This window comes from Miniopterus natalensis, chromosome 14, assembly GCF_054644295.1.
Source record: "Miniopterus natalensis isolate mMinNat1 chromosome 14, mMinNat1.hap1, whole genome shotgun sequence".
In the NCBI taxonomy this organism is placed as follows: domain Eukaryota; kingdom Metazoa; phylum Chordata; class Mammalia; order Chiroptera; family Miniopteridae; genus Miniopterus; species Miniopterus natalensis.
In genome coordinates this window covers 35,324,472-35,345,666 of record NC_142094.1, presented here as the reverse complement: position 1 = coordinate 35,345,666, position 21,195 = coordinate 35,324,472, and the positions used below count along the sequence as shown (strand labels likewise).

The 21,195-nt window shown below is 38.5% G+C and overlaps 1 protein-coding gene across 1 annotated transcript; it reads right to left on the bottom strand.

The window, feature by feature from the left end:
- Nucleotides 1-10,586: 10,586 nt before the first annotated feature.
- On the bottom strand, nucleotides 10,587-20,993 carry LIPF (lipase F, gastric type). The gene is made up of 9 exons (XM_016220725.2): nucleotides 20,884-20,993; nucleotides 20,590-20,707; nucleotides 19,572-19,770; nucleotides 18,367-18,476; nucleotides 14,640-14,776; nucleotides 12,955-13,101; nucleotides 12,151-12,222; nucleotides 11,704-11,775; nucleotides 10,587-10,901 (listed from the first exon to the last, which is right to left on the bottom strand). Exons 1-9 carry the CDS (start codon nucleotides 20,986-20,988, stop codon nucleotides 10,665-10,667), a joined length of 1,197 nt encoding a protein of 398 aa, XP_016076211.2. The 5' UTR covers nucleotides 20,989-20,993; the 3' UTR covers nucleotides 10,587-10,664.
- Between the last annotated feature and the right edge of the window lie 202 nt (nucleotides 20,994-21,195).

Below are 21,195 nucleotides of genomic sequence, written 5' to 3'. Positions count from 1 at the left end.
ATTTTTCTTTCATTAATTGTTTACATATATATTGATAGTTATATTAAACTTTCACTTACTCTCCTCTATCTCTTTTCTATAAAATTTCTTCATAGAAACATGAAATTTTAGAATTCATGGAATCCTTAGAGATTATGTATTCATAGTTCCCAATTTAAAGAAAATATTATACGAAAACAATATTTTTAAGGGGATTTACTCATTTTGAGACCTAGTTTAGTGGTAGAGGTTTGAAATGCACACAAATAATCCTAACAAAGTGCAGAAAGTTAGTTGTTGTTTTTTTTTAAGTTCAGATAAGCACCATCGTTGCTCAATGGAAAGGGATCCATTAAAAACACTAAGTCCATTTGATAATGAAAAACAACCCATCTAGTGAATATTGAAGAAATGTTAATAGTATCATTTAAATTTAGGCATCTTCATGATTAAAGTTTTCATTTAAAAAGTGATTATAGAGTCCAAGCTTTAAGAACTCCCTCAGTAGACATGCTGGATGTTGACAATGGAAACCAAGTGCTCGGAAAAGACCAACACGGCCATGTGCTGACAGCTCTGGGCTCCTGAGATTATGTGCAGCTTAATCTGCACAAAGATAACATGCGAGAGCAGAAAGAATAAGTAGTTCTTTCCTTCTCTTTTCCAGTATTTGTGGCAAATAGAATGCGGAGCATCATCTTTTCTGGGCCTTGCTTGGCAATGAATTATGCCTATAGAACAGTGTTCCTTCTGCCCTAGAATTTAAAATAGTTCTAAAACTTACTGCCTCCCCCCAATTTTGCCTTCTTTATTTACTCAATAGATATTTACTGAGCTTTTACTAGGTACCAGGCAATTTTCCAGGCCATGGAGATCCAGCCATGAACAGATAAAAATTTTTACCTTGTTGAATTTACATTCTAGATATAGCCAATGGGCATAGAGCTAATTTTCAACACCAATACTACTAAGCATAATGCTCTAACAGACAAGTAGATAAAAACACAAGTACTGTACTATAGAATTGTGCTTCTCAAACTTGAACTTGGACCGAAGTTGGAGTAGCAAGTCTACAGGGGAGGCAAGGAGGTTTGCAAGTAAAGTGCCTAGATTTAAATTTTGACTGTTGCTTTAGCAAGTTCCCCTGGTGGGTTTTTTTTCTTTGATAATGAGGATTATTATGGTAATTATGATGATGTAGCTCCCATTTATTGAGCATCAAGTATGTGCCAAGCCCTGAGCTAAGTTTTTGACCTATATATTTTAAGCCTCACCATAATCCTACAAAGTATGAATGATTGCTCTCATTTACATATTACAAAAAAAAAAACACACACAAAAAAAACACCTGCTTGGAGAGGTCAAGTAATTTATTTAAAGCCACTCGCCTGGCAGAGGTGAGAGCTACGCTCTTGCCCTTTGTTCAGTAGGCTCCCATTTGTAAAATGAGCACAGAAATGTGATGACGCAAAATGCCTAGGACTGTGCTTGATGTTCAGCGGCTGTTAAATAAATGCCAGCCCTTTTCCTCTTTAGAAGGGGTCTGGATTTCATGTTTAACTGTGGTCAGGAAAGGTGGTATCATCATGAGTTGACAAGAATTGGGAAAGGGGCACTCTGGGAAATTAATGTTTTAAAATCCCATATTTTCCTTCCCTTTAGATCCACTCAGAAGTCACTGTGACTGGTGGACATATTCTCTCACTGTCCCGTAGGACATGATGAAAGTAGTTACCAAAAGGAGTCGAATCCCACAGCCTCCCTCTCTCCTACCCAGTCCTTCAGCAGGGCAACTGCTGACCCCTCCTTCACCCCACCTGCGCTTCTTAAGCCTGTCCCATTGCCAGATCCTTACTTTGCCTCACTGGCAGCAACATCACTGTCTGGGGCTCTGCCACCTCCCTTGATGGTTTGCCTGAGGTTGTGTGGAGGGGAGGAGAGGCTTTGTGTGGCAATACGTGAAAGTGTGTGTGGTTTTGTGCATGTGTGTGTTTATATCTGTTGGGGATTATCCAAACTGGAGCTGCTCCGTGGACCAAGGAACACCAGCACCCCTGGAAGCTTGTTGATGCAATTTCATTGTGCCCTGCTTCGGACATACTGGTCAGCATCCCTGGGCTTGGGTGTCTGTTTTACCAAGCCCTCCAGGAGACTGTAGGATATACTAAAGCCTGAGAAGCTCTGATGTAAAGCATGATTTTCACAGGAAAATGTTTTGCAAGTTTCAAATGAACAATTTAGAAATTAGAATTCAGAGACAACCTATTATTAAGTGTAGGCACTACTGGCTTTATGAAAATAGGAAGAGACAACCACCTCTTTTTTTAGGAAAAGGGCTATTGACACTGTCTCCAAGGAACAGATCAGATAGCAAAGCCTCTCCACCTCTTTCTATCTCCAGACAATGATTTATTTGTACTTCCTGAGTCAACATAAGGTTTCCACTGGCACTTGATTTGTAAGGACAAAAAAGGCACAGATGTTCAGGAACACTGAGGTTCGACTGTGTTTTCAGAATTTAGGTTTATTCTTGTCTCGCCACTCTTCCTCAGCAATCATATTTTCACTTACAGGATGCCTTTACTCAGAAAGACAGACTATTAATAAGGTTAATGAACATACACCTTCTTATTTCTGTTGCTCTGTTCCCAGCTTATCTCAGTTAACTGACTATCAAGTGCCACTTCCCGCCCAAACCTGACCGACCAAAGGTCAAGTTCAGATCTTCCGGTCTGTGTATACCTGACGCTTTCAAGAGGGTTTTTTGCACATGTAAGATTCACTACTTATTGATTAATAGCGGCAACTTTTTTTCCCCTTCAAGGAAATGCTTGAGTTTTATTTTGGAAAACAAATAGCTCAACGCAAAAAGAAAAACTTCAAGAAGGAAGAAAAATAACAAAGTGATTCTATGTCAAACAAACTAACAAAAACCCACACACTAAGCCCAGTAGCTTTATTTTACTTCAGTGCCACTTGACATTGCTCCCCCTCCAATCCTGATCATAAGTAAGATGCGTGTGTGGGGGACTCTATTCTAGAAGATTTATCAGAATCCCTGAGGATGAAGTGAATATAGTTTGGGGGGAAAACACACACCACAAGGGATTTTGAGTCTTCAGCTGATAGTCATAGTTATATACCAGCAATAACTAGTTGTATATATACCAGAATAAAGTCTAGCAACAATATCATAAAATTCCTATGAATATCTTGAATAAGAAATGAGAGAGACCTAAGCATAAGAAACTACACAATTTACTAAGGTACATGGGAGTCAGCTTGAATAGAAGTCCAGACGTACATTTTCAATGAGAATGATAATTATTTTTTGAATTATTGAAAAGGCTTAATGCAATTTTAATGAAAATCCCAGTTAATATTTTTGCAAACTTGCTGAAAATGTAAATTCTACTAAGAATAAAAGGGCAAGACTATTTACTTAAGAGTATTCATTTAAGAATATTCAAGTCTGAGTAACAAGATAGGACTTACCCAACTCTAGTTTAAAATGGATTTTAAGGCTATTAAAAAGTGTGGCAGAGTATAAGGATTGACCACAGATTGACAAGACAGAACAGATAGGTCAAGGACAATTGTAAAATAGCAAAACATGATGTGCGATATAAATATAATATAAAGATAATATCATACAATAAGAAAAGAAAAAAAGATAAATGTGAAAGGGCTAAAATGGGAAAATAAATTGGACAAGCCCATGATTTTAGAGCAAAAGCATTATACTCAGCAAGAAAGAATCAGTATAAAACATTCTAAGACATTGAGATGGTAGAAAACCTATCCAAAGTTCACACCATAAGCCATGAATTAGAACCTGAATTCTGACCCAGCTCTAAGTTTCCATCCTACTACTCTGCTTTGCGGTGAAGAAAAAGATCAGGCATAAAGAGTGAAGGAAAAAAATCTCACCAGCCCATGTTTATATTTTCTATACAGACTAACCAAAATTATAAGATCAATAAATATTTTAAACTATTTTAAGGGTAGAGATTCTTTTATTAAGAGCTCACATTTGGCTGTGCTGTTTATTTTTTACCATCTCAACCACTTCAGATTGAAAGTGCAGTTATCTAAATTATTGCCCAGTAATCAGCCTAAAGGAATTCCCTCACTGTGCTGGGTATTGAGTTCAGCTTTCAAATAAAGGAAGAGCTGCATCCCGAATCATTTGCAGCAAGGGTCCGAGAGATGCTTTTGAATGAGGACATTTACCTTAATAACACATAGGAATGGCTTTGTGCTGGTGTCTTCTTATAGAACAAGTGGCAGACAAATACTTTTCTCAAGCAACCACTTTACTGTGTCCTTGATGATCAGAGCTCCTCTGGACAGAATTTGTCATTCTGATTCCACCATACTGTTTATTCATAGAATATAATAGAGAGTCCAGAAAGAGCTTTTAATTTTTAATGAGTAGACTTAGCTCATTTAGAGGTCATGTCAATGAAATCAACTCTTGACACAGACAAAAAAGAGTAACCAAACACGTCCAGGAGGAAAAACCTCCCCATCACACACTAATTATTCTTGAAGGCATACCTTGATATTTTGATGTGAGGGTGGAGATTTGGGGAATGGTAACACCTTTTTAAATATGCAAGGATATTATTAATATTACAGGTCCATCATATCATGATGGAAAATGACTTTTTCAAGAGAAACCCAGAAATAAACTTGATTCTGATTTAGGAATTAAGCCCTCTGCTGCTTAAATCAAAAGCTAGAAATTGTGAGACGTTCCTTATATTGGATTAGATCAGGAAAAAAGGAGTCATAAAACTCAGGCTTAGATATTTCAGCTGTAATGTGAGGTTGAGAAGCCTTATAATATTGATGTGGTATGGGAGGAAATGATGGGGCAAAGGGACTGGGGAGTGAAATTTTATTAGTAATATAGTATTTGTATAGGTTGAGTTTAATGTAGCCTCACTGGAAAAGAGATGAACATTAAAAGGGATATTAATTGGATATATCTTATGGTCTTTGAGAAAACGAATTGCACTTGGCAAAAAAAGTCAATATAGTATTCTCAAAGATGATTTACATTATCAAGATTGGGGAATATCATTGATAAATGTATAGCAAAAAAGAAAGAAAGAAAACAGGAAGGAAGACCTGGTATAGACAGGTCCTTAAGACACCTATAAACCAAATATAATGTGTGGGAGTGTTTATGTCCTGTTTTAGACAAACATTGTTTAGGAGACAATAATGGAAATGTAAACATTGCCTGGACATTTGATAATGTCAAGGAATTTTTAAATATATATATATATATCTTTATTAACTTCAGAGAGAGGAAGGGAGAGGAAGAGTGAGAGAGAAACATCAATGATGAGAGTCATTGATCGGCTGCCTCCTGCAGGCCCCCGACTGGGGATCGAGCCCGCAACCCGGGCCTGTGCCCTGACTGGGAATCGAACCCCGATCGCCTGGATCCTGGTTGATGCTCAACCGCTGAGTCATGCCTGACCAGGCAGGACTTTTTTACTTGTTTGGATTTTAGACATGATATTGATATTGTGGTTATGTTATTAAATTTTCTTATGTATTAAAGCTATATAATAAAATATTTCTAGATGAAATATGATATCTAGAAGTCTGCTTTAAAACAATTTGTGCTGGTTGTGGGGGCTATAGCTGAAACACAATTGGCCATATACTAATAATTATTTAGGATAGATATTTTTGGGCTATACTCTTTTCACAATTGTTTTTGTTTGAAAACATAAAAAATAAAGGTTTTAAAAAGAAATAACTAATAACGTGAAGTAAACCAAGCTCAGGGAATTGTAAGCTTTGTATTAAGTTTACGAATATGTTTTGTAATGATTAAGCCAACCCCAAATATGTTTACTATTTACATGTGATTGTAAGAGAATCTGGCACATTAAAGAAATGGACAGATTAGGGACATGGAGAAAAATAAATTATTGTTAAATTATTTTAAAAATAAAAACTAGTAAAGGCATTAACTATAGAGGTACATAATAATAGCTTCAATAATTAAAAAATAGCTCCTATGTGTCTGACTGTGCCATGCAATCGAGAAGATATGAGAAGCAACATGTGTTCCTTAAATTTACAGAGTTTACAAATGTAGAAGCAGTAATAAAAACACATCACACGTAGTATAACAAAACAAAGAGGTAAGAGTGGTACCAAAGGTAAAAATGTACTATGTAATATGGGATCCTGTGAATGATTTATTTGTATTAGACTTGATTTGTTGGTGTGGGATATTGGACAAACTTGGATTTTGGAGTCAGGCAGACCTGAATTCAAATCCTGGTTCTAATGTTTGCCATCAGATTTTGCACACAAGGTATATCCTCAGCATCTTCCTTTGTAAAATTGTTATAATATTACCAATTTTATAGTATTTTTATAGGAATTGTGATGCCATATTAAAATACTTAGAATGCTAGTTTTCCCTATTTTTCACTTGTGAACTTCTCTAAGACTTAATTCTTTTTTTAAAGATAAAAATCTTCATAATTTTTTTACACTGGAGCTTAACATGCTAAGTAAAATGAGCGCAAGCACCATCTATTGATTAAAGTATGTAAATATCCTGGATTAAAAGGGAAAACTCAAGCAAATCTCCAAGTCTACCCTCTAGTGGCAATTTCAGGTAACTGCATAGTTTCTCTAAAATTGCTTTTGTTAAAGCAGACTGTGAGTATGAAAACATTATTTTAAATGAGAGTTTTTCTCATAAGAATAAGATACATGTCCCTGTTGGGACTCTTGTGAAATTAATTTGGGACATTTATGAAATTAATTTAATAGAATAGTTAAATTTTAGAGCTATAAAAACAAAATACTGGTAGATTTGCAACAATGCTGATATAGCCACAAAGAGTATTTCCATATTAATGGCATAGTTTTCTGGACCTGTGTGTAAAATATATAATACTATTAGGTCATTTTAAACTCAATTTTTGCTTCAAAATCTTTTTACAGCTGAAGTAACCAAGAGTATGTTCTAGTAGATGAAAAATTATCAACATTCTTTAAATGATGCTGACATCTGTGCTTTAATCAGTGCGTCTTGTAGCTATAGACTGAAATATCACTAATCTCAGCATGAGGCATGAGATTACCATTAAGATTATTAACATACTATCAGAAGCAGATTTTTTCTCTCTGATTTCAGCATTCTCTTTTGTTTCATATCTGGATAAGCTGAAGTTGGTCATAGCTAAGGTTTGTATGAAATGGAACTATAAAAGTCACTAAGCTGGACATTATGAGATATGAGAATTGTCCCTAATAAGAGATATGTTATTTATCCTGTTTAATAAAATGAAAGATCACAATGAGTAATTAGAATTGTGAGTTTCTGAATATAAAACATAGCCAAATGAAAGCCAATCAGCAACAGCACAACACAATAAAGTCTGTTTCATAGACTTAAAACAGTGATGATCCAAGTAGAGCTTCTTCACCTGGGAACTGTCAGAAATGCAGATTCTTTTTTTTTCTTTTTTTTTTAAAAATATATCTTTATTGATTTCAGAGAGAGGAAAGGAGAGGGAGAGAGAGAGATAGAAACATCAATGATGAGAGAGTCATTGATCGAGCCCACAACCCGGGCATGTGCCCTGACCGGGAATTGAACCCCAATCGCCTGGATCCTAGGTCGACGCTCAACCGCTGAGCCCGCCCGGCCAGGCAGAAATGCAGATTCTTGAACTCACCCCAGTTCTACTGCATCAGGAACACCTCACTTAGTTACAGCAACTTGTGTCTGAAAATCTTTCTAGTCGATTTTGAAGTATGCTGAAGACTGACCCTAGAGGACTATTCTTTGGGGCATTTCTGCACTTCTCAGATCAGTTTTTGTTCCAGACTATCTTTTCAAGGATGTTTGCACAGCAGACAGAGGTTGTGTCTCTTCTCAGGCTAGAGGGCAGGTTTGTTCCTGCCCAGGATAATAAAGAGAATGTCTCTCTCTGGGGCAGAGATTGCACAAGTTTGCTAGCAGTCCCTTGTGTAAGACTGGGAGTTTCCGAAGCTTGGCACTCCCCACTGTAACATGGACCCCCTGTGTGTGCAACATCCACCAGGCTCTGCTTTCACGAAATCCTTATGGGACTTGGGGAACAAGGGGAATGTGAAGGTCAGGTCTGTTGCCCTCTGACCCAGGAGTTTCCTGTCTTCTGCCAGCATCCATGAAATTAAGGCAGGCTGCCTTGCTAGTTTGCAAGACTATTCACATCTCTCACAGCTTAGAGCTACCAGACCAGAACGCTCTAATAAATTGGATCTTCCTCACTTTAGTTAGTTCTCTGTTCAGATGTCACTTCTCAAAAGGGCCTTTCCTGATCACTCCATTTAACATAGTGCCTTATGTTGTTCCTACTCCCCGATCTGCTATAATTTTATTATCAGCTATTATTATTACCTGATATCACAGTATATATCTTTATATTTATTATCAGTCTCCACCACTAAAATGTAACCTCTATGAGGGCAAGGGATTTGTATATGAAGTAGTTAAAAAAAATTTCTTTTAACCTGATCAAGGTTGTGATTTATGAGAGCGGTTCCCAGCGGGGCGGATGAGCAACATGCCTCTAAGGTGATATTTGGCAGCATGTGGATGCAGTTTTAGTCGTCACTACTTGGGGTGTATGTGTGCTCCTGGAATCTAGTGGGTAGAGGCCAAGGATGCTGCTAAACATCCTACCGTGCCCAGGACAATAAAAAATTACCTGGCCAAAAATGTCAATAGTGTTGAGATTAAGAAATCCTTATTTGTGGGAAATGAAGGGGAGAGGACATTATAAGTGACACGACCTAAATATTCCCAGCAAAATTTCAATGGTATGAAACTATAAGAAAAAAAAGACACAGTTATTTCAAAAATAATAAAATATTAAAGGAGTGAAAAGAAAAGGAATAGGTAACCTATAGATCTAAAGGGATAAGAAAGGCTTTATTTGGATTCTGATTCAAACAAACTTAAAAAAAAAAAAAAAGAAGAAGACATTTATGAGCAGAAATTTGAAGACTGAGTGGATATTTAATGATATTAAGGAATATTTGGGTGTGATAATAGTATTGTTATGTTAAAGAAAGAGATCTTATCTTCTAGAAATACATCCTGAAATACTCTTGGATGAAATATGTGATGTCTCAAATTTGCTTAAAATTAATACAGGAAGAGGGAGGTGGCTAGAGAAATAAATCCTTGAAGCTCAGTTGATATGTTAACAGTTCAGATTTAGGAATGAGAGATATCAGCAGAGCTGCTGTGGGAGCAAATATATTTACCTGTGTTCTAAGACCAAAACCAAAAGTTGCCTTTGTTTGCTAACTGCAAACTAAAACGAAGGCAGTTGGCTGGAAAAGCAGAGGAGACTAGAAGAGCATAATGACTGTTCTTTTCTTGAGAAGGCAGAGTTGAGGACACATCTGACTTCTTCCGTGGCTACACCACATGAATATTTGGCGCTAGTCACCGAGACTCTCATGTCAGCTGACTAAAGGCTGCTAATCAAAGTTCACTGAAGTAATTGAAATAAAGTCCCCTAAATAATATCCTTTAAAAAAATTATTTTGTTTCCACTTTAAAAATAAAGGTGAGGGGGTAAAAACAAATAAGAAAGCTTCAGGCCTTCTAGCAAAGGTTGAAGGACATGACAATATCATAAAAATTGTTAACAGATTTTTGTAACTATTCACTATACATTATGCTGGGTACAAGATACTCTTCATCCCATTTATATTTTATACATTAACCCTCCCTCAGAAGGATAGGTGGGATCCAAAAAGCTGAGTTGCATTAAATATGAGGTCACAACATTATGGAGTGAATAGCATTTCCCAGGGAAGGCTGTACTTCCTGGGGATTTTGGAAGTTTGGGGGAGCCATTCTTTGCGGGGGGGGAAGGTGTATCAGCTGCTGGGAGTTGTGCATTCTGACTTAAATATCAGTGGAAATGTTTCTGGATCCTGCAGTTGCCCAGACAGTGGCAATGATTTCAAGCATCTTTCGGTGAGTTGCTGTCTGATTTGTGGTTGAGGTCCAGGGATACGGGGAGAGAATAACAATAGGAATGGAGAGCACACCCTTTACTTCCCAATGTCCTGAACCAGGGTTGTTGTTGCTTCCTAACCAAGCCTTGCTCTCTTCCCTCTAGGAAGTGAAAGTGAGCTGACTTCAACTCAATTTATAGCCTGGTTTTCCTTTTCATGGAGTTAAACATGCAAAAGAGCAGGTTATATCCCCGCTGTACAGATGGAAAGACTAAGCTTCAGCAACAGTAGACAATAGAGAGCCATTTACTCAATCTCAAGCATGCATAAGAGGGGTCAATATTCAACCCCAGGACTGTCTTTTGGAGATACTCATGATTTATGGATCCTAATCTAGGCTGAGTTTAGAAGATAAATTAATCGAGAAGATGGGAAGAGAAGTTTCACCTCCCCAGGAATGCGTTCTTTCAAATGTTTCTAGATCAATTTTTAAGTGAAACATAAATTTTTAAAAATTCTTTTAAATGAAACATGAAAAATAGAAAGTTTGTTGATGCGAATATATTTCTAAAGTCAAAATTATAGAAAGAAGCATTGCATCTCAAACATTACAGAAAATCACATGTGACAGAAAAAAGATTTTGGAAAAATAAATGGATAATTGTTCAAATCCAGAACTAATTTTTATCTTTTTCTATCATAGAAATAATTTCATTGTAAACTTCTTGTGGGGCATCTATTGCCCAGACAAAGTCCAAGTGATTGTAAAAAGGAATCTCCTTGTGGTAAATGACATTAGGGAGTTTTGAAAGCAAAAGGTCAACATCTTGAGTTTCAGCCAGCCAGTCTTTGCCGCCATTCCACACTGCAACTGGCACCTTCATGTCTGCCAAATTGTAGTTGGGAGGTGTGGGCTAACACACAAGAGAGAAAGAACCACAGTTTTCATAGGTATCTGCATTTTAGACCCCAATTCTTATTCCCTGGGTAGCTTAAACAACATAAATTGGCCTAGATATTTTTTATTGAGGCATAAGCCACATAAAATATTATATTAATTTTAGTTGTACAACATAACGTTTTGTTTTGTTTGTTTGTTTAAATTTATCTTAATTGCTGAAAGTATTACAAATGTCTACTTTTTCCCCCCATTGATCTCCTCCACCCTGCATCCACCCCACCCCCAGGCCTTCCCCACACTATTGTCTGTGTCCTTGGGTTACGAATATAAGCATATAAGTTCTTTGATTAATCTCTCCCCATCCACCACCCCCACCTTCCCTCTGAGACCCCTCAGTCTGTTCCGTGCTTCTATGTCTCTGGATCTAGTTTGTTCATCAGTTTATTTCGCTCATTAGATTCCACATATGAGTGAGATCATGTGGTACTTGTCTTTCTCTGACTGACTTATTTCCCTTAGCATAATACTCTCCAGTTCCATCCATGCTGTCCCAAAGGGTAAGAGATCTTTCTTTTTTCAACATAATGTTTTGATATATGTGTATATTGTGAAATGATCACAATAAATCTAGTTAACATCTTTCACTTTACATAGTTGCAATTTTTTTTTCCTTGGGATGAGAATTTTTGATTCACTCTCTTGGCAACTTTCAAATATACAATTCAGTATTATTAACTATAGTCACAATGCTGTACATTACTGGAAGTTGCAACCTTTTTACTTATACTTAATGATTTCAATTTTAAGAAGCTTACCTGATTATAGTGCATCATGTTCTGAACCGGGCTTCCCCAGTCAAAAGCTTTAAATTTTCCAGACTTATAAACCTAATGTAGAGAAATTAAGAATATGTGAAAAATAAAATGCAAACATTTCCAAGGAGTATAACTTTCAATTAAAACAACTACGTGTATTAAAAAACATGTTTTTTTCCATTCCAAAAATAAAATCTATTAATCCTCCATGACAAGGTACTGATGCAAGTTTAAATGCAGCTTTGCTTTCATAAAAACCATTCATTTCTTTGCTGCCCAGAGTACCTGTTTTCATAGGATTTTCACTCACATAGATTGATAGTATTTTTCTGCTGGTTGTCACATGCCAGAAAAATTTCCAACAGGAGCATTTGACAGAATATTTTAAGAATGTGCTTTCGGTTCAGGCTCACAAAATAAATTTTAACAGCATTTAAGAAATGATACCTGAATCCAGTGGAACGCGTTTTGAACAGAAGTCCCTGCTGGGTTATGTGCTAGATACACATCAAAGCGACTCTGGAAACAAAACACACAAGTGCACACTCACACTTAGATCTATATTCAGTTTCTTAAAACAGCTAAGATGTAAGTTTTGTTTTTCTGATCCAAGTCAAGTGTTTAAGGGCAGTGTTTACTCGAAGGATATGAACAACACTGTTGTACATCACTTTAGAGTTTGAAAAGTACAGTTGCATAGGCTAATTCGTTTAATTGGTAGCCACTCAAACAGGAGAGCTAATCATCTCCATTTTATCAAAATGGGAATTGGGGCTCAAAGAAGTTTAGAGAAATGTCCTGTGCCATTCAGGTAGTAATAGCCTGGAGCCAGAGACTTTAATCTAGGTCTTTAGTCTAAATTCTCAGCGTTTTATACTTCTCTACACAGTGCCAGAAGGCAGTAAATAAACTCTGCACACACAGACTTTCTTTCTTTGTAGAACTGTGTGTGTGTGTGTGTGTGTGTGTGTGTGTGTGTGTGCGTGCGTACATATAAAGAATGCTCATTATATATAGTGAGTTGTACTTTTTTTTTTCCTACATGAGAGGACAATGGGATAATGGAAGGGAGCTGGAGGGGACAAAACTCGGAGCAACAACTTGTGATTCTCTTGGGTTTATTTGCACATCACGCACACAATTCTGAAGCTACTCCTAGTTCTTACAAAGTACCATTTCTAAGTGACGATGGGACCAGTAATAAAAAATGTTGCTCCAATATCCAGAACAGAAATTTCAATGCATACAAACCGTGTTCAAGTTCTTATGGTCGAATCCACAAATGATAAATAAAGCATTGCTGCAGAGGGCATTTACTATTTCATGGGAACACATTTCCTTGCCCACGAAGTTATCAAAATAGTGGTGTGGAAAGAATGCTGTGTTACCAAAGATAACCTGAAAAATAAAGGCAGTAGGGGGTTGGAAAAATCAAGCTGCAGAGAAGACACATTAATTTATCTAATTTACTGGTACAGGTGTGAATAGGCTGATGATCTTTTCATATTTTTATGCTGTTTTAGGAATTTCAAATAGGTTCAAATAATTTCCCACAATAAAGTTGGGGAATGGGCAGGGCATATATTAATACTGGGTGTTTGTTATCACATTGAGAACTGTACTGAATGCTGAGACGTATAAGACACCAAAGAGTTACAGTCTAGTTGGGGTAATGGGAGTTAGGAAATAAAATCATAGAATAGCACGGCAGAATGTTGCAATTAAGTGTCAAGATGTGTGGTTTGAACAATAAACCAGGAATAGATCAGAAAGGGAAATGGTGGCTCTGAGTCATAGTCTCAATCAAGTCTTCAGAAAGACAATGAGGCGAGGTAGTTTAATAACGGAAAAGACTGACTGGGCCTAGCTCTTCTTGGGCAAACTTGACATTTTGTCATCCGCATTTTATACAGGAGGAAACATGAGGCTAATAAATATTCAGGGTCTTGGGATAATTAAAATGGATTATAACTAGAATCCTGCCCCAAGCCCCTGACTTAAGGTCTAATGTAGTTTTGGGTTGTTGTGTGTGTGTTTTTACCACTCTCTACCCCGCCTATGAGAAAATCTGAGTACCAGCGGGAAATAAGTTCTGCATCAAGGTAGCCAGGGTCATCACAAAATCTTACATTTTGAATAAAAGCTTCGACCCGAAGCAAAGTTTCTCAGGCTTCAGACACACAAGTTAATTAAGAGTGAAAAGAAGCCAGTAGTACTAAACCAGACAAGGGCAGGGCATCATTACATCGTAGAGCTTGAGGTTAAACTGTTCTCTTAACGGAAACCGGACGTGTCGGTTTTGGCGGATGGGAGAAGTAGGTGATCCAGCTTTGGAAAAAAATAAAATTATTAATTCCCTGCCGTGTATGCCTACTTAATATTTATGGCTTGTTGCAATCTATGCTACTGACCTATGAAATCCCTGTTTACAGGGAAAGGAGCTCGTAGGCAAAGGCTCGGAACGCCCAGAGAGTTTAAGGAGGGGCCTCAAGTCCTTGCCTCCCTCCACCGTGACTTTTCTCTTCCCCTTTCCCTTCCCTTCCCTCTCCTCCTTTCCATCCTGTCCTTCCTCTTCCTAGTTGTCTTGGCCCAGCTAGTTGCAGTTCTGACTGGACTGCTCTGTTCGGTTTTTATTTCCCTCCCGGCTCGGGGAGGAATCGCGGCCTTGTTGGAGCTGTGAGGAGGGCCTGGCAAATGAAATCCCCTGAAGGCACCGCCAAGCCCCGCAAGGCAGCCAAGAGCAAAGGCACAGGCGGGGATCACAGGCTGCTGTGGGGACAGACACGCTCAGTGCTACTCAGGAAATAGTACAGCAAGAGGGTACATTTCTATTCTGAATGCCAACATGACTTTCACCATGGTTTTTGTTTCATTCCGTCACTTTGAAATCCAGGGACGCTTTGACACCCTCCATTCAGTTAAAAAGAACCTCATACCTTAAAGAGGAATGGAGGGATAAGTGCCAGCTTTTTTATCGGGCTTTTGGTGTGCTTCAGAGAAACAATGGGAGCTAAAGCGTGAAAGACTTCGATTCTTTTAGCCAGCGTGTCATTAGTAGAAAAGGCAATAAAACCTGAAACAGAACAACAACAAATGGGTGAAGTATGTGTGTGTGTGTGTTACAACTGTGACATTATTTTAGGTTTAATAGGATTCCCATCTGAGGAAACCTGAGAAATAGATCATCTCTGCTTGTTCAAGGTAACCACATTTTAGTATTTTTAAAATTTGCTTTATTTCCAGAAATTTTCTATGGGAACATGAGGCTAAACTTTTGTTATAATAAACTCTTTTACCTGACTTTAGAAATAGGTCAACTTCAGGATAATCATATGGTGACAAAAAAGAGTTATTTATACTATACCTAAGATTTGATGTGTCTAAGTTCATCTCATCAAATGAGATAATTAACTTTTAAAATGAGTAGGTTATATAAGCAGAAAGGCTAAGAGCATAAGTTTGAAATCTGACTAAACAGGATTTTGAATACTGGCTTTGCAGTTTATTAGTCTTGTGACTTTGGACAAGTCACCTAAACTCTAAGAGCCTCAGCTTCCTCAGCGGAAATACGGGCGTAATAATGAATGCTTTAGTAGGTTGCACAGGAACTCAACAGGGTAAATCATGTAAAGTGTTTACCAGGATATTTGGCACCTAGTAAATTCTTGACAAACAAGTAGCCAAGATATATCTGAATTACCTACACATGTTAAATATACTCAGCCCTGTCTGTAATTAATCAGTTTTATGAACAGGAGTGTATTAGTAGACTGGAATGGAATCAAATCGTTTTTAAGTTCTATTTCATACAGTTAAACTACACAGGACAATCTTTTCGCACCGTTAGTAATGGCACATACATGAGACTCAAAAGTGGCCTGGAAAAAAACAAACCACTTTCAGATTTATACTATAACCTCACCTATGTAAGATACAACCTGGTTCTAGTTGAGGAAGAATGTTTTTTTCCAGGTGCACTGTGTTTTTTAAGGAATTCTTTATCTGGTTGCCTAACTCTTCAGATGATAGGCGGCACATCACCAAGAATGAGCAGGAATCACACACAAGGAACTCACGTGGGGTCAGTAGGTCCCTGTGCTGTCAGGACAGGGGGCTTCTCAGGGGACTGCTCAGTGTAAGCTAGACCCTATTTTAGACGCAATTCTGACAAGGATACCTCCCACCACACAGAAGTTGGAAGGATATCAATGTGAAGGCAGAAAAACTCACAGAAATGTACGCGTATGGTGAGAGCAACAGCAAGTTGTACAGAAGTGAGAAAGAAAAATGGGTATGTTCAAAATCCGAATAACTCGAAGGAGTGGTGGGTTGAAGTTATTTGGTATGAGGTTAAGCAGTTTTACTCATCTCTTTAACACCTAAGGAAATGTTTGTATTGCATCTCAGTGCAATAATTTCATAACTCTAGATCACTGAGAAAAGGTGAAGCTGTGCTCAAAATGTGCTATTTAAAAAGGCAAGGGAGTGTGTCGTAAGTCCACACATATTTCCATTCAAAATGGTTAAATTTGTATACAGTTTTGGAAATTAAAGGAGTAGATCTTAGTCATCTAGAAGTCTCTTTCACGAAGGACTTTGAGTCAGTTGTGGACCCTGTGTTACTGCTGCTGAGCTGCACTGCCCAGACCCCCTTCAAGCCTAAGGCATTTATTCAACCCTGCAGGTAGGTGGTCAGTCCTCTCTGATTTTGCTTTTTCTCAATGAGAACCCAAGGTTACGCTTCCTTCTTGGGGCAGCCTGCATTTAATGAATGGGCAACAAGGAGGGTAAAAAGGCCCAGCCACCTAGCCTCACTGGAGAAGAGCCATGGTGTACAGAGTCGGCTGAGGCCTTTTGGCTTCTGCGTCGCAGCTCAGCTTCTCTCTCTCTGCCTAGTCCTGCTTTTTGCCCTTTCCCCTAAAGTTGCTTCTCTAAAAAACATCCTGAGTACTAATCTTCATCTCTTTGGGAACATGACCTATTACATTGAGATGCTCTATCTCACTGACCTTTTCCTCAGTCTAAAATTCTACAGGGGAGACCCATGCTTTAGGACAAGCTAGCAATAAGGAGAGAACTGCCGAAGGCTTCCACTGATTTCACCCACTTCCCTGCATATGTGTCCGCATACAGACATTCTCACTGCTTAGAATTGTATTAGGAAATAAAGTCCTCAGCTGACAGTGAGAATCAGCATAAAAATATGCAATCATTCCTCCCACATGACTCGTCATTTCCTCCTCCTGCTTCCACCCTGCTTCTTTTATAATTGATGGTTTGACCCCTCCACTTGAATCTGCAATAGGCACCTAACACTTAGCAGGTCTAAAACTGAGCTCCTGCTATCCCCCACCACATCAGTTCTTCTCAGCTTTCTTTTCTTTTTAAAATTGATCTCAGAGACAGAAGGAAGGGAAGGAGAGAGGGAGGTGGAAGAGAAAGAGAAAGAGAGAGAGAGAAACACTTGTCCTGACTGGGGATCGAACCTGCAGCTTAGGTATGTGTCCTGACTGGGAATCGAACAATGCTCCAACCAACTGAAACACACCAGCCGGGGCTCTTCTGAGTGTTCTTCATCTTGGTTAATGGCAGCTCCATTACTCTAGGAGCTCAGGCCGCAAACCTTGGCATCATACTTAATTCCTCTCTTCCTTACACTCATATCCCATATGTAAGCAAATCCCATTGGTTTCATCTCAAAAATATTATTTTAAAATATATATCTAGAGCCTAACCACGTATCATTATCTCCCCAGCTACCTGCACCTTCTCACCTAGGTCACTATCATCTCCCACATGGGATACTGTAAGAGTCTCCTCTAACTGGCTTCTCTGCTCCAGCCCTGGTTCCCCTTCAGCAACTAGAGGGACCCTGTTAACAGGATCACATCACTCCCGGTTCTGTAGATGATCAATACGTCGGATCATGTCACTCCTCTATTAAAAACTCTTCCGTGATTTCCATTTTCTCTTAGCGTGAAAGCCGATTCACCTACACTGTGAACACCGTCATTGCCCTTCCCTCTTCCTGGAACATCAGTCTTCCAGGTATGCACTACATATGGCTCACTCCCGGACCTCCTTCATGTCACTACTTACGGAGGTTGGTACTGTCCCCTATCTAAAAGTGTTGTGTGCCCCTGTGATGCTCCCTAATATCTTCCCTTCATTTACTTTTCTTTCCATAGCATTACCATTATCTAATAGACTTTATATTTTATTTTTTAATCTTTGTCATTTTCTCTGCCTCCTCCTACAGAATGTAAGTAGTAGGAAGACAAATATTTTAATCTATTTTATTTAGTGTCATATTCTCAGGACATCTGGTGGGTGCTCAATTAATACGGTTGAATGAATGGAATCAGTTCAGTCCAGAGGCTGTGTGGTGCAACCTTTCAGAGCTTGGGGGGCAGAGCACCTGGGCTGGTAAATGAGCTACATTATTTGTAATAATTAGGTTACCTTGCACAAATTATTTACCCCCTGTTTTGTTTCCCTATGTATGCAATAGGAATAATAATTGTTCCTATGTCATTGGGCTATTGTAGACATTATATTCTATAACGAAGGGAAAGCAACTAGCGTAATGACCAACATGCCTGCATAGCAACGGGAAAGGGGTCTATTCCAACTAAGCCACCTGCTTTAACTGTTTTTACCTACCAATGGTGGTGCCCTGGGAATGGCCAACATAATGCAGCTTTTCCTGTCCAGTTTTCTTTAAAATGAAGTCAATGGTGGCTGGAAGGTCATATTTAGCCATTTCATCGAAGCTGCAAGAAAAAGACAAAATAAAACAACAGATTTCCTTGCTATAATTTCTAAAAGTCAAACATATTGATAGCTAAGGCTCCCTTTGAGAAATTGAAAATGATTCTCTAAGCATCGCTGCTTATAGACCATCAGTGAGGGCCCAGTGCCCTTTGGGATGGCTTCTCATAAATGGTTGACATCATTTCTGAAGCACAGCATTAAAGCCACAATTGAATCAAAACAAGAGAGTATCTGTAGCTAGGGATTATTTATACCCCTAAAACAATATCAGGTTTAATAATCATTTGTACACAGTGTTCCGCTGTCATTAAATATGAACCATATCCCTATTTTATTCTTCACAAATCAGCCAGAACAACCTTTTGAAAATGAAAATGGAATTCTACCACTCCCTTGTTTAAAACTTTTCAGTGGCTGCTCATTAAATTTTGAATGAGCTCCAAGGCCCTCACCATGGCCTATGCAGCCCTGCCTCATCTGGCCCTTGTCAGCGTCTCCAGGCTCCTCTAGTGTCACTTTCCCACTTCCTCACTACAGCAGGGACACATAGGATTCCTTCCAGTTCCCAGAACTCTCAGCATTTTTGTGCCAAATTGTCTTCAGTTCTCCACTTCCATTAGTAATTTTCAGGAATAAGGCACGTGAGGGACCACGAGAGAAAACCTTTGGTAATCTCTCCACGGTATCCAGCCTCATTGTCCCATCCCAACCTCGACGTTGACACTGGCTCAGATCGCTGTCCTTGATTCCCCAGCTGGGCTGAACATTCTCTTGAACCCCTGTGGATGTTCCTCTCCAAATCTACTCAGGGGAGAACATTTCCTTGCTTCTGTCATTTTGTTCATTCCCTTTGGAAAAGCATAATCAGGGAGTTCTCTAATACTGGGTAAGGAGATCACGGAAAGTTTGGAGAAGAAAACGACCCTTGCAATGAGGTGTATGGAAGAATACATGAAAGAAAATAAAAATTTCTTCTTTCTCTTCTTACTTGGAGTATATGCTAAAATGGGACTGAATCGGAAGGGGTAAATACCCATACTCTTTAAATTCAATATTTATTTTTGTGTCCGTTGCTAATTGTTTCTTTTCTTTACCTGAAAGCCCAGAATTCAGCGGACTCTGGTGAATAGTATATATTTCTCTTGGCCCAGGTATTCCCCCGGCTGTTCCCCAGCCACACATCATAACCAGCGTCGGCCAGGAGGAAGCCCAGGCTGTTGTTGGGCAGGTTAGCAATCCAGTTTGTGGCCGAAGCGATAAAACCGTGTTGTAAAAACACAACAGGTCTCTGACCTAAAGGAAAATATTATTTAAAAGCTGTATAAACTCATTTCTTATTCTAAGATAAATTATAAAGATAGAAATAGGGTTTCATAGCACTAGAATGAAATCATTTGCTTGATTGAGTTGAATACTTTTGAATATCTTACCTTAATTATGGTGATGGTTTCTCAGATGACAGAACTTATCAAATTATACCCTTTAACTATGTGCAGGTTTTTGTATGCCAATTATGCCTCCCAAAACTATTGAAACAATTATATTCTAAAAAATTCAGCATGATGTTCATTTAAGTGGCCTTGCTTAATTTTATACTTCCTGTACTACGCAATTTTTCTACAATGAGAAAAAGATACATTTTTAATAGTACTAGCAAAAATGAATTTTCTCTCTTTAAGAAATGAGCCTTGACTTGCCTCCCAGTTCTCCACCCTGAAACGCACACCCTGGCTAACTCTCCCCGATCCTCTAGGACTGAACTCAGTCTTATTTCAGAGAGCAAGCTTTCCTGGACTTCTCCCAGTGAGGTGCCTTTGTCAGGACTGACTTCTGGTTTAATATCCTGTGTGTGCTTCTAGCATTGCTCTGCTCGCATGTTATTATCATCACTGTTTATCTCCCTCATTCGCTTGGTGGTGACCTCCTTGAAGACTGGAGATACGACTTCATCACTGCTGCATTTCCAGCATGAGCAAGACTCGTGAGGTCTTTAGGAAAGAATACAAGGAGGAAAAAGGGGAGGAAAAGAGCAAGGAAGGCAAGAAGGGAGGAAAGGAGAGAGGGAAGGAGGGAGGAAGGAAGAGGGAAAAAGGAAGGAGGGGAAGGTTATACCTCTACTCTCAGGATTTTTCTTCCCATGAGGAATTCTGTAGACCTCAAGAATATAACCGTCTTTAGTCACAACTTCATGTTCTTCACTCGGGTATCCCCAATAAGAAATCATCTGACTCTGATGAGGAAAAGCCAAAACTTTTTTAGTTGACTTCTTAAATGCATCTGGTTAAGTAGATAGCGCTATATTTAATCGAGCATGTGAAAGCTTATATCCATTCTAATTCTAAGACATGGCCATATTTTGGTTTTATAGGTTTTGCTGTGGGTTTTTTTCCCCTTCCAGTAACTTACAACATTCATAGTCACTTCAGGGTTTTCAGGATGTAATTTGCCGAAGAAGCCGTGTGTAGTTCCAAGTGCAGAGATCAGACTTGCCACTGTGAATAGTAACCACATTTTGGTTCTGCCTGGAATAGAAGAATAAATGGTGCCATGGTTAGCTTATTGAACTTTCATAATTCTCCTACTTTTTTGTTTTTTAATTTTATCTTCATGTGAAGGAGAGAAATGTTTAGGTTTTATTACACTCTGTTGAACAAAAACCTGGGACACATGGGTGTTAGCACAGCATTTTAATTCTTAACATGTTTCCACTCTACTTGA

Bases quoted from the DNA above. Each gene is read 5' to 3' on its own strand.
- LIPF (XM_016220725.2), bottom strand. From the start codon at position 20,988: ATGTGGTTACTATTCACAGTGGCAAGTCTGATCTCTGCACTTGGAACT. The intron at 13,102-14,639 runs GTATGAGGTTCT...TTTATTTTTCAG, and splicing joins TCCCTCCATTCCTCTTTAAG to GTTATCTTTGGTAACACAGC. The intron at 10,902-11,703 runs GTAAGCTTCTTA...CTTGTGTGTTAG, and splicing joins ACATGATGCACTATAATCAG to CCCACACCTCCCAACTACAA.